The 17747-nt window shown below is 48.2% G+C and overlaps 1 protein-coding gene across 16 annotated transcripts in view; it reads left to right on the top strand.

The window, feature by feature from the left end:
- The window catches only part of Dock9 (dedicator of cytokinesis 9), a 250768-nt gene that overhangs the window by 177689 nt on the left and 55332 nt on the right, over positions 1–17747 (top strand). For all 16 annotated transcript variants that reach the window (XM_026783249.1, XM_026783247.1, XM_026783251.1 and 13 more), the window contains exons 28-34: positions 8060–8206; positions 8596–8679; positions 9499–9610; positions 11351–11529; positions 11787–11900; positions 14548–14665; positions 17118–17251. In XM_026783249.1, coding sequence (XP_026639050.1) covers positions 8060–8206; positions 8596–8679; positions 9499–9610; positions 11351–11529; positions 11787–11900; positions 14548–14665; positions 17118–17251 — 888 coding nt within the window. The remainder of the gene's footprint in view (positions 1–8059; positions 8207–8595; positions 8680–9498; positions 9611–11350; positions 11530–11786; positions 11901–14547; positions 14666–17117; positions 17252–17747) is intronic.

The raw sequence follows: 17747 nt of genomic DNA, 5'->3' as shown, positions 1-17747 counted from the left end.
CTGCTGCTGGGACAGGAGCTGGGGGTCATCCCCGCGACAGTGAACTGTAGGACTTACCCTGACAGTGTCCCTGTTTGGTGGCCGGGAGAGCTGCTTCTGGGACAGGAGCTGGGAGTCATCCCCGCGACAGTGAACTGTGGCCCTGTTGCAGCTGAGGCTGATGGAGAGCGGGAGAAACTTGTGCAAGCTTCGGGTTGCAGGGCTGCATGTGGTGGGGCTGCATGGGCACTGCGGATGCATGTGCTGCAATCTCATGGTCGGAGAGAAAGGCCCTGAGAGGGGACATCAGAGGCTCGAGACCTTGGCCTTTCATGCAAGGGCTCCAGTTCCTCAGAGGAAGCCTAGGCAAGGGCCGCCATTTTGCTTGAACAGAAGGTTGGCGCAGCAGAGCCGGCAGCTGTACTTCACCTGTTGAGCAGGCCTTGGTCCTTTCTCCGTTTGTTTGTTTTTTCCCTTTTCAATCCAACTTAAAGATTTTGATATTTAGTGCACAGGGAGATGCCAGATGGAGGGGGGAGGGTGCTTGCCTTGCACAGAGATGTGAACCCTCTAAGTTTGTGCCAAACGACCCCGCCAAGGAAGACTCGAGCAGTATGCAGCCAAATGTGTGCTCTCACGCACACCAGTTTGGTTTTATTGTTTTCTAGTGTCGTAAGTGCCACAGGATTCTAGCCTGCGGTTTTCCGTTGTTGCCACTGTAGAGTACCACTGGATTAGAAAATAGGTATTTATTTCCTCAGAGTTAAGAGGGAGGGTGGAAGTTCTCCCCCAAGTTTCCATGGGGTTGGCCTCTCTGAGGTCTCTACTCTGCTTATGGACAGTTGCTTCTCCTGCAAAAGTTAATGTCCCTGTGGTGACACCTGTCACATTGGGTTATGCCCACCCTGGTGACATCACTTTACCATTGTCTCTTCTCTAAAGACCCAGTCTCAGAATATAATCTCCCACCGGGATTTTCGTGTGTTACAACCTAAGCATGCGGACTGGAGAGCCGGACGTGTTAGCACACTTCTATAATCCCAGCACTACTGTAGTGAGACTTTGTCTCAGACAAGGTGGGAGGCGAGAGCCCATGCCTGACGTGGTCCCTTGACCTCCACGTTCATGTTATGGCACACACAGGCCTGCACGGGGAAGTGGGGGCGGGGTGCACGAGCCAGCACTTAGGAAAAAACTCATCTTCAACATATAGATTCGGGAATGTAGTTCAAAGTACAAAAAAGCTGTGGGATAATTTCTATATTTTAACCCTAAATAAATATGACCACTTCGGAGGACATGGTAACTTAATTCTGTTTTGAGTGTATCTGTCTGTTTTGCTCAGCAAACAACCCTTCAGTGTATTAAAAATGAAGGCATTTAGGTGGGCCACATACATATGGCTTGGGGGCCACTTAGTAGTGGAATGGTCTTATAGAGCATGTGACTTCGTGGAGCCATGAACGCTGGAACAAGTAGCCACCAGCAGGTGCCCCACCCTCTCCGGCCTTGTGCCAGGCTCCCCACAGCTCTGCTCTAAGGTAGCTGTGTCTGTCTTTGGAGCTGCAGCCTTTCCCTGCCTTAATTGTCTCTTAGTCCTGAAGCCATTCTTAGAAGGTAGTTTTTAGAAGTCTAAAAAAAAATCTCAGTGCTGCTGTGCCTGTAAGAGCTCTGGTCTCCAAAACAGGATGTGGAACAATGGTGGAACTGAGTGAGGGGGACTTAGGGACCCTCCTGACGCTGTAAAAGATGCGCATCTTCCATCTTAGCCTGCCTGGCTTGTGCTAGACGGGCCAGTCTGCTTCCCACAGGCGACCCGTCCATCCAGACCTCTTGACACACGCTTTTGTGGGTGCGTCATGCATACACACACCAGACACACACACACACACACACACACACTCCACATACATATCACACACACCCCTCTGCCATCAGGAGTGCACACAGATGGACAACTGAAGGTGCCCACTACAGCTCTGCATATTAGATCCCGAAAGTAACATCAGCTCCTGACCCAGCCCACTGCTCAGGTCACCTACAGGATGAGGGGTATCTGGGGACGGTGCCAACTTTCAGGATGAGTCACTAATGAGAAAAATCAAAGTCTGCAACAGAAAGATATCAGAAAAAAATCAAGATATTTAGACTAAAAATATAAAAATTCAAGGATCTGACCCAAGTTTTGGAAGGAAATCATGAATGATAAAAGAACTGGTTCTGTAAATTAAGGACACTGTGTGTGCACGCGCGTGCGTGTGTGTGTGGTGTGTTTATGAGTCTGCGTGGTGTATGTCCTTCAGTGTCCATCTGTGTGCATTCCTGGTGGCAGAGGGGTGGCTCTGCCCACACACAGTGGCCTGGAAGAATTAAGGGAATAAACCATTTTGCTTTCTTTGAATGTTGACCTTGGTGGAAGGTGGAGACAGCTCCACCTTCCAGGCCCCACTCTGTCAACTACATTTGAAGCCTTCCCTTAAGAGTTGGAACTGGCATCTGAAAGCTACTCAGAAGGTGGGCCTGTAGCTTCTGACGCTGAACCTCGGGCATTAGAGGTCCATCGCGTATGACTGAGCCCCACTCGGGCGTCAGAGGGGCCATTGCATATGACTGAACCCAACTCAGGCGTCAGAGGGGCCATCACATGTGACTGAGCCCGACTCGGGCATCAGAGGGGCCTTTGCGTGTGACTGAGCCCAACCCAGGCGTCAGAGGGGCCATTGCGTGTGACTGAGCCCGACTCGGGCGTCAGAGGGGCCATTGCGTGTGACTGAGCCTGACTCGGGCGTCAGAGCGGACATCGTGTGTGACTGAGCCCAACCCAGGCGTCAGAGGGGACATTGTGTGTGACTGAGTGTGACCTGAATCATCAGAGCAGGCAGGTGCTTGGAATTTACAACAGGTTTTTGAGGAAGGTGTAAAACCCATGGCAGCAGGGCCTGCTGGGAAGTTCTCTGACTCTGCATTCGTGGGCGATGTTTTTAGGAACTTCTCTCTCTCACTTATGTTTAGAAACTGTAACTCCCTCACGCTTGCTTCCCACTTCCTTCCTCCCATGCTGTGCCAACCCAAGACCTGGCACCCCACAGGTGTCCTTAAGAAGGGAGTGGAAAGCCCACAGAGGTAGATGTGTGTGTATCCTAAGTGCTACTGCTTAGCCGTCATGCAGGGCAAGAATTTGTATTTAAAAAGTGCACTAAACATACAGCTGAAGATAAATAGATGGTTTGGACTTCCCTAAAGCAAGTCTGAACACTCCTGTGTCTGTGGGACCTGTTCCCACCATGCTGCCACCCCACACCTTTGGAGCAGCTGTTTGTTTGTTAGCCATGGAAGAAGGACGAAGGGCGTGTCCTCCACCCCGAAGCCGCCATGGTCATGGGAGAAAGGAGATACTCAGTTGGGACAATTAGAACAGAGTGCAGGAAGGTGTGTGTGTTTGTGTGTGTGTATGTGTGTGTGTGTGTGTGTGAGAGAGAGAGAGAGAGAGAGAGAGAGAGAGAGAGAGAGAGAGAGAGAGAACACCAAGCACGATGAGGCAAAGGTAGAGATGGAGATGTATTGGACCTTGAAGGATGCCACACTTAGAGGGGAAGGGGGATGAGTCTTATGCAGCAGGTCATACTCAGCAATATGAATAGTGTAGTGAATGAATAAGAGACGTGAAGACAGAAACCTTCATTCACCGCAGCCATTTCCTCCTCAGCGTTTACTGACAGGTAATGAAAGCACACATCCACACAAAGACCCAGGCATGAATGTGCACAAAAGCTTTATTCACAATAGCCAAGACCTGGAAACAACCCAAGAGCCCAGTGAATGGGAAATGGATAAACTAATTGTCGGTGACTCAGCATGATGGAATATCACTTAATAATAACAAAAAGCAAAATACTTATTCTTTCAAAAATATGGGCAATGCTGGTGGAGTTTTCCCGTCCCTCCAGCCCAAATAACCAAATAACCACGCTGAGTCTTAGTATTAATTATAAATGCTCTGCCAATAGCTCAGGCTTTTTACTAGCTAACTCTTAGATTTAAATTAACCCATATTTCTTATCTATGTTTTACCACACGGCTCAATACCTTTTCTCAGTATGGCACAGCCATCTTGCTTCTCCCTGTCTGCTGGTGACTTCTGACTCTGCCCTTCTTCCTCCCATCATTCCCAGTTTGACTCTCCCACCTAACCTTACCCTGTTCAGCTGTGGCCAATCAGTTTCTTTATTAAACCAATTAGAGTACTACATATTCACGGTGTACAGAAAGGATTCTGCAGCAGGACAACTCTTAGAAGTATTGATGTAGCAGATGAGTTCATCTGTATTTAAGACAATCTAGGAAAGGACCTACTACAGGGACAGAAAACTGACCATTGTTGGGACCTGGGCGTGAAGGAATGGGTCTGGGAGAAGAGGGCTGGCTCCCTGATCATGGTGGTTACACAACCCTGTTCATCTGTCAGAACGTGCCGACCTGTGCACTTGGACAGTCTGAACTTAACTGGGTAGAGTGGTTCATGCCTGTAATCCCAAGTCCTGGGAAAGTCAGAGTTCAAGCCTAACTTGGGCGTGAAACCTGGGGCTGGCTAAGAGCACTTACTGCTCTCACAGAGGGACACTGCTCAGTTCCTGGCAACCACATGGTGGCTCCCAGCTGTAATTCCAGTTCCAGGGGACGTGACACTTCAAAACCCTAGCTTTAACAGCAGTGTCCACGGATGTGACAGCAAGGCTGGGGCCAGGGCTGGGTCTTCATGGAGTTCCCACTCACAGACGCACCTAGACTCCACGTTTGCAGCAGGGCTTGGACAGAGTACACAGTATATGGACTAGAGGGTCCTGGTCCTGCGGTTACAGGTACTGGACAGGGAAACCCTTACAGGCAGCATCCATTAGGGCCTCAGGTGGCAGTGCCCGGGCCAGAGGGGACACTACAGGCGTGGTGACGTGGAACCTTGTAGCTGAAAGTTTCTCTCCCGCCCGGTCCCACAGCCATTCAGTCCCAAAGAAACACACAGAGGCTTATATTAATTATAAACTTTTTGGCCTATTGTTCAGGCTTATTATTAACTACCTCATACAACTTAAACCATAATTCTTATGTATGTTTAGCCATGCAGCTTGCTACCTTCTCCCAGCGAGGCATTCTGACCTTGCTTCCTCTGCTTCTTGCTGGTGACTGTCTGTCCTTTCCTCTTCCCAGAATTCTCCTAGTCTGGATGCCCACCCGTACTTCCTGCCTGACTGCAGGCCAATCCTCATTTTATTAAACCAATACGAGTGACACATCTTTACAGGGTACGAAAGCATTGTCTCACAGCAAAACCTTATGCCAGGCCGTGGCTAAGGAATAGGGTACTGCTTGACTGGGAAGTCTGTGTCGTGGGCTCTCGCCTTGGAGGTCTTCTCGTATATTCCCACTCTACACATTGGCCTGTTAGCCTAGATTTTATTTTCCCTTTCAGTTCGGTTTATAGTGAACTCCATAAAAACATTTAATTACCGAGGTCTTTATTACGTTTACTGCCTACAAATGTGTGTCTTACCACATAAAAAGGCCTTCGTTTGTTTTATTGTCAAAATGGAATTTCCTTGCTGTAGCTGTTGGCTGCCGCCGTGAGGATTTCCCACAGCCTTCAGAGGTCCCAGTGACCGTTATAGGGTGACTGGTAACAGCGTTACTGATGGGTTGATGTGTAAATTGCCCATCATTCACCCGTACTTTTAAAAATGAAAACCCATGGCAGAGATTCGTCTAAGAAACACAGAGTGGAGAAGGTGGCCTAATGACTTCTATGTTACCTACCCTCAGTTCAGCTTGAACTGGTAACAACATTTCTGCCGTTCTTGCTTCCTGCACCGACCCTCATCCTCGCTGGGTCCTCTCTGGCGGGGAAGGCTTTTTAAAGGGCACCAGCACTACATGACTCTGAGATAAAGCTAGCAGTTATGTCTCCATCATCAGCTAACACCTCACTATATTCAGCTTTTCCCCAGGTGTCCCTAAAATGTCATTTTACAGTTGGTTTGACTGAGTCAGAATGTCAGTAAGGGCCAAGTACCACATTTAGCTAATGTGCTTCTCTGGTTTGTGGGTAGGGTTCTTTGGGGGTTTTGTTTTGTTTTGTTTTGTTTTTCTCTGTCTCTTCTCTTTGTTTTCAGTGCAGTGTGTATGGGGGAAAAAAAAAAAAAACAACAGCAATACTGTGGTATTTGTCCACAAAGATTTTCCTGGATTCTAGGACTGGTCGGTTGTTTTCCTACAATGTTCTGTAACATGGCTCTTTCTCCCTATATTACCTACACACTTGCAGATACACTTCATCCCTAGTACTAGTGTGTGCTGCCGTAGTCCATGTATGTATGATAGTGATAATAATTGGTTACTGCCATAGTCCATATATGTATGATAGTGATAATATAATATTGGTTAATGGGTTGCCTGTCCACGACAGAGGTCTTTTATCCATTTTTTTCTGGGTTTGTAACTATTAAGCCAGCCTGGCTCCGAAGGCCCGCGGCGTATCTTGGGATTCCGTTTTCCCAGTATTAGGCCTCTTAGGCAGTAAGCAGTTTTGCCTGACAGTGAGTTGTTTGCTTGAGTGCTGGAAGCTGATCGCCTATTGGTGTTGTCAACCCAGGACATGAGGTGATTGGCTATTCACTGGGAACAAAACTCTTAACTTTTCAAAGCAGGTTTTTGAGACTTGGTTAAATTGGTATTCCTCTAACTTGATCCTACCCCACTGGGTTTGTATGTGTCTAGAAAAGGCTGTTAAAGACTAATTAGGACCTGTGAGCTGTTCGGCATTGGCCTCCTTGTTTGTAAACTGGGGCGCTCCCTTCTCTTGGCTGTTGGGATTAAATCCATGGTGGGTTAACGGAGGCTTTAGCTGAGCTCCCTCCTTTGCTTTGTCTGTAAGTAGTTCCATTATGGAGTCAGGGAAGAAGCAGTAGTCTCATCTGGCAGAAGACTTGGGACTCCTGGGACATCTGGATAGGAATCATTTGGGTTGTGTGACTAAGCCTGCTTTTACCTACCCTCTCTTACTGTCTGTAACATGGAGACTAAGGTCATAGGGTCATATGAGGACTGAAAGGCGGGTAAGCCATGGAGAATATGTGTCATGATAAAGCAGCTGCTTGCTAAATAGCTGGTCGTTTTTTTGGTTCTCGTTAATGAGAAGGAAGATCATTATGGGAAGTGGCTTGCAAGTAGAAGATGGCCGTGCCCTTTAAACTGGCCGTGCGCAGGCACCAATGTGTGTGTGTGCGCGTGTATGCGCATGTTTGTGGTGCGTGTGTGCATGTGTGCGCACGTGTGTATGTGTGTGGTGTGTGTGCATGTGTGTTTGTATGTGTGTTCACATGTGTGTATCTGTGTGTGAATGTGCGTGTGTGTGTTTTGAATACTTGGAGCTTAAGCCTAGCCCGTGCTGTCTCTGAGAAGGGCCAGCAAGACGTCTCAGTGGGCAAAGATGTTCACCACCGAGCCTGATGACCTGAGTTCAGTCCCTGGAACCCAGATGGTAGGAGTACAGAGAAACTCCTAAGAGCTCTTCTCTGACCCGCACGCGCATGCTATAGGATGTATGTGTGCACATACACTTGTGTTTTAAATTTTGAATAAAGAATATAATAGTGTCTGGGAAATGAGAGGCCCTAGCTTCCGAATGCCCAGAGGAAATACAGGCTCCTGCCCCTTCTGCCGAAGCTTAGATCAGAATTTCTATCCTCACTTAGATAAATTATCCAGGTTCTCTTTGTCGTGCCAAAGCAGTTCCAAATATTTGACACATCTGAGAACTTTATACAGATTCAAATACTATACTATAGCTTGATTTTTTTAAAATTAAGTTAAATTTTTTGCTGGTGAGATTTCCGCTCCCAAAAGTGTTGATAAAATAGTGTCTTCAGCAGACTTTCCAGACTGCATTAGGAAGAGATTAACACACTTTGTTCAGTTCCAGACAAGTTAGATTAGAACTCTATTTTTTTTTTAAATGGCCTTAGAGCTGAGGTAACTCCACCCCTAAGTGTTACCTCTTAAAGCATCGTTTGTTCTGGATCTCTTCCAGTTACTACGAAACCAGAGGTTTCCAGCCTCCTACCATCATGCGGTGGAGACCGTGGTGAACATGCTGATGCCACACATCACACAGAAGTTTCGAGATAACCCGGAGGCATCTAAGAATGCCAATCATAGCCTAGCTGTGTTCATCAAGGTGGGGACCTCCTAAGGGAGAGGGCACCAAGGTGGGGACTTCCAGGGGGACAGGCACCAAGGTGGGGACCTCCAGAGGAACAGGCACCAAGGTGGGGACCTCCAGAGGGAAGGGCACCAAGGGGGGCACCTCCAGAGGGAAGGGCACCAAGGGAGGCACCTCCAGAGAAAGAGGGCACCCGCTGTGGTGGGCTTTCTGAATAGCTACCCAGAAGAGTGACAATGGAAACCCTCTGACAAGAAGAGGGTGTTTGTTTATATCAAAGCGTAAACTTAGGAACAGAGAATGATTTGAGAATCCAGAAGCCAAGGTTCTGCAAATCATGAGTCTCAGCTAATATTAGGCCCTTGTGGGGCTCAGCTAATGGCTGTTGGCTTGTTGACCCACAGAGATGCTTCACCTTCATGGACAGGGGCTTCGTCTTCAAGCAGATCAACAACTACATCAGCTGCTTTGCTCCTGGAGACCCGAAGGTAGCGTGGCCCTCGGGCACTGTTCCCTGATTCTGGCTGGCCCATTCACATGTGGGACCCTGCCTGTTCCTCTCCGTTCTCATGGGAATTTTCCTTTGTCCCCCTAGAGGCGCACGTCACCCCCTCTTGGATATGCTGGAACTTACTTGTGTCCATAAATGTATTAGGGGTCAAGTAGCCCTGAATAAGGCAGGCTCTCCTGATGGTGTTTGTTCTTCAGCACCCAGGATGATCTAACTGTGCGGTGTGGACCAAAGACTTAACCATGTGGCCTTTCTGACAGAATTAGCTTTGTTACCTCCAGCTTACTGTTTTTTTTTTTTTTCTAAATTGTATTGAATCTGTGTAATTGTAAGCTATTTGAAATCCTTTTTTATACATGAGGAGCGTAAATTAGCAATGCCTTAAAGTATGCTGAAGGCATTATTTAATGAAGTGTGTTCTTGGTTTTCACACAAATCCCTGCAACCATGCTAACAGCTATAGTGAAACAAGCATCTGGTCCCCATGGGCCACGGAGCTAGCACTAAATGCTTCTGTACTTTGCTTCTAATTCTTTTTTTAAAAATATATTTATTTATTTATTATGTATACAATATTCTGTCTGTGTGTATGCCTGAAGGCCAGAGGAGGGCGCCAGACCTCATTACAGATGGTTGTGAGCCACCATGTGGTTGCTGGGAATTGAACTCAGGACCTTTGGAAGAGCAGGCAATGCTCTTAACCGCTGAGCCATCTCTCCAGCCCCCTCTAATTCTTATTAGAATCCAGTATACAGTATCCAGCGAGGTTTTCATGTCTAAGCATTTCTTCCTGCAGACTCTCTTTGAGTACAAGTTTGAGTTTCTCCGCGTCGTGTGCAACCATGAACACTATATTCCTTTGAACTTGCCGATGCCGTTTGGAAAAGGCAGGATTCAGAGATACCAAGGTAAGCTGTCTGACTCTACAGGGTTCTTCGTCTCACAAAGTGAGCTGTATCATTTGTTAGAAGAAAAGTGTTGGTCCAAATGTTATCCCATAATTTGACTTCATTAATGGATGAGTGTTTTGGTGTGCACGTTTGTATGTGTGTATACAAAATTTTCATTTGCACCATCCCTTATAAAAATCTTACGTAGGAACTGGCTTTTCAGTAAGCCTAAAGACAACCATACAGAGGAGGGCAGGTCAGAAGCTTGTCTGGGTTTATTGGACGCAGACATCATGACTTTTTTTTCATCTTAAAGTTCTTCTACTTAGCAGACTCTGTCTTATTTACGGCGCTTGTTTTTCCCTCTTGTGAATGAGCTTTTCTTCCATCAGCTGTGGAGTCAAGTGACACTCCTGTAGGTAGGTGTGGGGCGGACGCTTGCCCTTGCATTTTCCTTTAGTTAAAATTAAAGGAATGCAAGTGGTCGCTCAGCTGCTTCATACGCTTTGTTCAGGCATCTCTGCGCTCTGGTCAGGTCTTCGATTTGTTTTCCATGGAGCTAAGACACTGCTGTCACACCCTGAGATTCCCTGCTCCGTGGGTATGTCTAGATTGTCTTTCATGCTGTCTTAAGAAGCAGAACAAGCAAAGCCCCGCTTTGCCCCCAGTCACAGCCCACCACTCGCACAGCCCTTGTCTGTGGAGGCATCGGGAGTGTCACGCACGGGGCTTTCTTGTGAGCTTTCTGTGTTTGCATGCTGAGTCCTCACGAACGGCTCTGGACCCTCTGAGTCTGAAGGGATTGAGCACTGTGCACCTACTTGTCACGCACTGACTCTAAGCCAGGCATAGAGATCTAGGGGAGCCCAGCCTTAGAGTACAGTCCGCAGAGACTGTATTTGGTAGGCAGTTGAATATGGTCGTTCTTGAGAGACAGACAGCCTTCCTCCCTGCCGCTGTGCGTGCTCCATCCTCCATGTATTGGGGATACTCACAAGGAACCGTCAGAAAGGCTTTGAAAGTCAAGGAGGGTCTGCAGGACTTTCTTGGATGATCCCCCTCTGTGCTTCCTGCAGTTTGGGGATGAGTGTGACTGCTTTTAGTGGCTCTCAGTAAGGTTCCTGTCTGTCCCTCCCTCTTCCAGATGAGCCCTCAGCCTTACCATGTTGCTTGCTCCATGAGTTACTGGGGTGGTTTTTGGTGCTTTGTGTGATTTCAGTTTAATTTGAAAGGGATACTTTAGAGAAAACGGCAGAAATAGTGTCTTTGTCTAATGAAAGCAGAGTGGGCGGGTCAGGTGCTGTCGTGTCATTTAACATATATTGGTTTGTTGGGGTATGGATGACAGGGAATTGATTTACTCAGGAAGTAAATAGCATTTAAAAACATACGTATTAATGCTTTAATGATGTGGGTTTGCTTAAAACATCCATCTTCTGCCATTCTGTTCGAACGATAGCTTCATTTTTAGAACACTGTCACAAACATATTTTTAGTAGAAGTATATTGTATATTCTAAAATTTGGTACTAAAACCAGTCTCACACTCAGAACTCAGGGCGGCCGTTTGTATTTCATTTTGGTTTTCCTGTTGGCATCTGTGGTGTTTAAGAGTAGGGTGGCCTTGCGGAATCACCCGTCTTGCTGCATGAGGCCGTCTCGTCACCCGTAGCCACACGACAGCGGGGTGACATTCTTATGTGGCTCAGGCACCCCTGGACCCTCCTGAACCTAAGTGCCTTCTGCCTCTTTTTTCCAGATCTCCAGCTCGACTACTCCTTAACGGATGAATTCTGCAGAAACCACTTCTTGGTGGGATTGTTGCTCAGGGAGGTGGGCACTGCCCTCCAGGAGTTCCGGGAGGTCCGCGTTATTGCGGTCAGCATGCTCAAGAACCTGCTGATAAAGCATTCCTTTGATGACAGATACGCTTCAAGGGTGAGTGTTTCCCAGGGGAGGGACGTGTGCATGGGTAAATGCCCTTTATTTCCAGTGCTTCCCAGGGGAGGGACGTGTGTGAGGGTAAATGATGTCCTTTATTTCCAGTGGTCTAAGTTCCCGTAAGCAGTTAGATAAATCCTGTTGGCGGCATTTTGCCTACAGGAAAACTCCAAATCAAAGCCGCAGCCGGTGTAACTGGTCTGCATCTGTTGCTCAGAGCCGGGGACCACACTCACTGTACCCCTCCTTTTCAGAGTCACCAGGCAAGGATAGCCAGTCTCTACCTGCCTCTGTTCGGGCTGCTCATCGAAAATGTGCAGCGGATCAACGTGAGGGACGTGTCGCCCTTCCCTGCGAACCCGGGCAATGTACGTAAGCAGAGCTGGGGCCAACGCCTCTCCATGCGCACCGGGCTTCCGGGCTGCCGTGCCTGCACGCTGCAGACTCTGAGCAGTGGAGCAGGAGGCTGCAGGGAGAGGTGGTTCCTCACTTCCCGCCTGGCTGGCAGTGGCTGCTGACTTTCTTTCCCCTTTGCCTCTGTCCCCACGTGGCGTTCTGTCTTTGTGAGCCCACCCCCTTTCCTTTTCTTTTAACGACACTAGAGGCTGAATTGAGGGCCCACCCAGGGTGCCATCTGTGTGTGTGTGTGTTGCCCACACATATGTGTGATGTACATTGCCCACACGTATGTATGCAGTGTGCATGCAGTGTCTGTGGAAGCCCAAAGAGCGCATCAGCTCCCCTGGAACCAGAGTGAGAGGCGGTTATGAACTGTCACGTGCTGCTGGGAACCCAACCTGGGTCCTCTAGAAGAGTGGCCAGGGCTCTTAATCCCCGAGGTGTCCAACCAGTCCTGGGGAATTACATTCTGACTAAGAGGGAATCAGTCAATATTCAACGCTGGCTCTATTAATAACCTAATCCCATCTGCTCAACTAAATGAGCATGGTGGCCCATGCCTGCTGTCCAGCACTCAGGACATAACAGGAGGATCACAAGATTAAGGCTAACCTCGGCTGCCATGTCTCAAAACAGGAAATGGGGGTCAAAGAACAAAAGGACGGTGTGGGGTGCGGCGCTAACCTTTGTTCCTTATTGCCCATGTAGGCCTCAGGTCTGACCCCACCCCGTGCCCATGCTGTAAAGCCACCTCTTGGAGCCCCTCTCTGTCTTCATTAGACTTTAGGACGGCGATGACAGGAGGAGGAACATGGGGCACGCAGGCAAACAGCTGTCTCATAAAAGAAAGATTCTTAGACTCGTCCTAGTATTTGACATTTTAAAGCATGAACATCCAGTTTCTTGTCATAACTCAATTGCAAATAAGGATTTCCCCTTATTAACTTGTAATGAAAAGCAAGTTTCCCAGTGTGTATGTGTGTGCGTGCACAGAGGTGTGAGGCATGTGCACAGATTCCTGTGTGTGTGCATGCACAGATGTGTGTAATGTGTGTGCATGCACAGATCCATGTGGAATGTGCACAGATGCCTGTGTGTGTGCATGCACAGATGTGTGTGTAATGTGTGTGCATGCACAGATGCATGTGGAATGTGCACAGATGCATGCATGTGTATATGGCGTGTGTATGTGTGCACATGTGCACAGATATGTGTGTGTGCACACCTATAGAGGACGGAGGTCATCATCTTCCTCAGTTACTCTCCACAGTTTTGGGGAAACAATAGGGTCTCTCACTGAACCTGCCCCTCACTTACTGATCTAGTGACTGTCTGGAGAGTTTGTGAAATCCGCTCCCCTCCCCCAGCCTGGGTCGTAAGCACGCTCCACCACGCCAGCTCTTGCATGTTTGTTAGAGATCTGAACTCAGGTGCTTGTGCTTGGTAGGGAAACACTTTACCCAAAGCCATCTATCTCCTCAGTCTGTTTCTTATTATTAAAATTTATCAAAACCTCATAAAGCAAAATATATTCTTCCTTCTCCAAGGGCTCTTTTCCTGGCTCAGTGGCGGTCTACTAATGACGTTAACAGACATCACTGGAACCTTTGCCCTGATAATCTTGACCATGTGCCAGCTCCATTGTTAATCTCACTACTTTGTTGTTATGGCACACCCTTGGGGAGTTTCCGGGTTGGTTGTTTGGTTGGTATTTGTTTATTTGTTTTTATGTGTATGGGTGTTTTGCCTTCATCTACGTGTGTGCTGTGCCCACGGAAGCCAAAGGGGAGGGTGTTGGAACCTCTGGAACTAGATAGAGTTAGGCTGTGAGCCACCACATGGGTGATGGGAACCAAACCAGGACCTCCAGAAAACCAACCAGTGCTCTTAACCCGAGCCATCTCTGTTGTCCAGTGCACTGTTCACCCTCCGATTTTATCCTAAGAGCATCCAGGTAGGTAGCGCTCACCTTTCTGTTTCCATCAGTGTAAACTTTTTTCCTCCCCAGCCTCTCTCACTGATCTGACATGCCTCTGGTTTAACTCCCACATGTGTGTCCTCCGACTCCAATTGCTTCTCTGAGCAGAGCAAGTCAGGATAGCACGTGATCTCCCCGTCCCTATCTAATCCTGGGGAAAACGAAATCCACCTTCTTTCTTGATATCTTTAAAATTAGTACAGTTTCTCCCCTGACAGTGAGCTCCCATCAGAGCATCCAGAGACTGTAGCTGATGCCTGTTACGTACAAGGACAGGAGAACCTATTACTGCAGTCAGGAGTAGAAGGGAAGCCTTCCCTCTGCAGGAAGAAAGGTCTCAGTGAGTCCAGAAAGGCAGGAAGTGGGAGTGTAGCCAGGGCGAGATGGAAGAGCCGTCTGGGCCAGAGAAGAGCCAGGAGCCAGCTTTCTCTGCCGCCTCACCATAGTATCCCTGGCCTCCTCTGGGCTCTCCTTCCCTGATCCCTCTGCCCCCTCCTCTCTTGTATGCCGTGTGCATCCACCCACCACTTGAAATGCTGAGCATGTCCAGCTGTTGTGTGTCTTCCCTGCACGCTTGAAGATCAGTCCACGAGGCTCGTTCGGCCACCTCTAAGAGTTTCTTCTCTTCCCTTTGGCAGATTGTGAAGGATGAGCCCCTTGCTGTGCCAGCCGGGAATCCACTCATGACGCCACAGAAGGGAAATACCCTTGACCACAGCCTGCACAAAGACCTCCTGGGTGCCATCTCCGGCATTGGTAATGTCCCTCGCTCTTACGGTCTCGTCCTTTGTTACTCAAACTGTCTTTATTCTCACAAGTCGCTAATGATAAATCAGGACTCGGATTTTGGGCATTCCCCTGATCGTGGCGTTTCACCACCTAAGTCTCTCTGTAATCAGGATGCTTGTGGATCCTAACCAGGCTCACACCGACATCACTGCTGTCTTGCCTTTTGTTCAAAGCTTCTTCTGTTGATTGGCTTTTACATCTTTTAGAAGCGGGCTGTCTGCAGCAATGGGGGTGAGAGGAAGATTCAGCAGTAATGCTGGCAGCCTAGGTGAAGTGTGACCGTCTTATTCATATTTCCGAAGGAGGTAGTTCGTGGCTGGGATTTGATCCTAAAAATCAGTTTTCAGAAATCTTCAGTCCTGTACCTTTTTCCTCCTTCATATGTAAAACAGCCTCATGGGGAGGAAAACAGATGGCATAAATCAAGACTCCTCCAGCAGAGAAGTCTGTCTGTGAGAAAATGCACCTATTTATAGTCTGACTAATGAAGCTGCAGCTTGATACAGAGACTGATGATGCGAGCGGTGATGTACATATGCATGCACGCACAGATCTAACCAAAGGGTTTTCATAGGGGTCCACAGCCTGGTTCTCCCTCTGGGTCCCCTCTGCTGACCACACCTGCATAAGTGAAGCATCCTGATGTGGCTAGTGGTTATGCCACCCGTTAACACTACAAATTCATGGGGCGGGAAAAGACGGGCTCTCACCCACTGAACTCACAGGACTGGATCATGCCTCCTGAGTCAGGGCTCTCACCTTCTCTCATGTTAACGCATCATTACGGAGAAGACGATGCCATGGGAGTAGACTGTGACATCAGAAAGCCCGTGCCTGTGTCTGAGTCTGTCCTACGCTGCCAATCCCAGTCCCGAAGCTCGTTTGTTTTTATGGATAATCTTTGTGATTATATCCCCCTTTCTATATATAACTATGTATATATTATTATATTATATATAAAGATTTATGGATTAAAAGCTGATACGTATTAAATGGAGAGGGACATCCATGATAAATGTCCCACAAACATCAACTGTTGGGGACGTTTCGTGTTCCTGCCCTGCTCTGTACAGACACTAAGCCACAGTGTGAGCAGGGAAGTGACCTTTGGAGGGTTTGCCGGAGTGGTCCCAGCAGTAGCTTAGCTCGAGCAGGAATGGCTTTACATCTGGGCTCCTCCATGACTTGGTTACTCCCTCTTCTGGTCTTTTAGCTCCCTTGGTCTCTGTGGCCTTATCACTAAGCTTATCATCAGGGATGAGAAGCTAATGCAGTGTGCAGAGTGGTTGCCGTTGTTCATGCTGGCTTAGCTGTACTGTGGTCTCCATTCTTTATAATGCACTCTTGGTGCCAAGGAGATGAGTCTACACCTAGCAGTGTGTCCGGAAGTCTCAATTCTCTGTCTTCTCTGGCCAGTACTTGACAGGACCACAAGGAATCCTTGCAGCCTTAGTGGAAGTGATCAAGCCACAATGAGGGGATTGGCTCGTCTGATTCTCTCTTCAGAATTCATGGTGTTCAATTCAGAATTCAGTGTTAGGGTTTGAGATTCCTTGGGAGGGGAGTAAGGAGCCTCGGGTCTCCTTATCACGGCTCGCATGCAGCAATGGACCTGACCTGCTGCGCGTGCAGGGTGCAGTTATGGAAGGGACTTGTGACCGATCTGGTCTCTTTCCTTCTTCATTGCATTCCCAGAACCAAATCCACTTTTACCATAGCAAAGTACTAAATGCCAGCTGCGGGAGGAGTGATGTCAGCAGAGGGCGCGTAGCAGGGTCCTCTTGAAATGCAGTGTCTGGCCAGTGTCATTGTGGGTCCTTACTATCCCTTGCACTTCCTGAGACTTCCCTGAGGCAGCTCGGCTTACAGGTTGCACACTGTAGGTTTATGACATAGTTTACTTTTTGATCAAGATGTTTTGGTTGGATTTATCCTTTTTTTCTTTTTGAATCCCATTCTGAAATTATGTATGCTACTTTAGTCTGAGCAAACCATAGTAGCTCCCAGTAAGTGAAATCGCAGTAGAAGACTGTTCTGCTCTCAGTCTCCTCCCCCCCCCACCCCCACCCCCGGTTCTCAAAGGTGATGTCATTGACAGACCCGAGAAGTGCTCCGTGGTTAAGAGGACTTGCGGGTCTCGCAGAGGACCTAGGTCTGCTCACAGCCATCTGTAACTCCAATCCCAGGACTTCTGGCTCCACAGGCACTTGACACTCATGGTACACATGCATCTATGCAGACAAACACACACATAAAATTAAAGTAATTTTTTAAGAAGTTAAAATAATTGACTACAACTCTCAAGTCATGCCCTTGTAGAAGAATACTAGCCGCGAAAACGGTTCCTCTTGAAATCGAGTACTTCTCTTTATTTTGTGCCATCTAACCAAAGTTGGGTCTCCCTTTCATGTCCCCTCAGCGTCTCCATACACAGCCTCGACCCCCAACATCAACAGTGTGAGGAACGCCGACTCAAGAGGTTCTCTCATCAGCACAGACTCCGGGAACAGCCTTCCGGAAAGGAACCCCGAAAAGAGCAATTCCCTGGATAAGGTGATCTCTCTCCCTTGACGTGGTGTTGCTTCTGTAATGGGTGTGACCAGGATAATTCGCCTTGCATCCTGCTGTTTATCCCACACGACCTTTGGGGTTGTTGTTTTTGCACACCTTACTCAGCACACAGTAGATGATGAGTTTTGGCTAAGGCCGTGGCTCAGACCTTGAATTCATTGTGTCCTGGTTGTTACCATTTTAGTGTGCTGCTGGTAACCTGAAACCAGAGCTCTCTGCGTGTCAGGCAAGCGTCAGGCAAGCGCCCTGCTGGGGAGCTCTGCATCCCTGGAGGCCCTGAAACTGTGGTTCCTGTTTCCAGAGCCTCACACCCATCAGGCAGTGTTTACAATAAAGCAGGCAGGAGCAAACGATTCTGGCATAATGTCTGGGTTAATCTTACCAGTGCTGAGCCGTGGTCGAACCATTCTGGTTACACTGTACCCGTTCCTAACACACACTTCCTTCGCTCTACCAAACCTTCCTGTGCACATTACTC

This window comes from Microtus ochrogaster, chromosome 17 (genome assembly GCF_000317375.1).
Source record: "Microtus ochrogaster isolate Prairie Vole_2 chromosome 17, MicOch1.0, whole genome shotgun sequence".
In the NCBI taxonomy this organism is placed as follows: domain Eukaryota; kingdom Metazoa; phylum Chordata; class Mammalia; order Rodentia; family Cricetidae; genus Microtus; species Microtus ochrogaster.
Note: the sequence above shows the minus strand (reverse complement) of the source record. Positions and strands in the feature narration are given on the sequence as shown.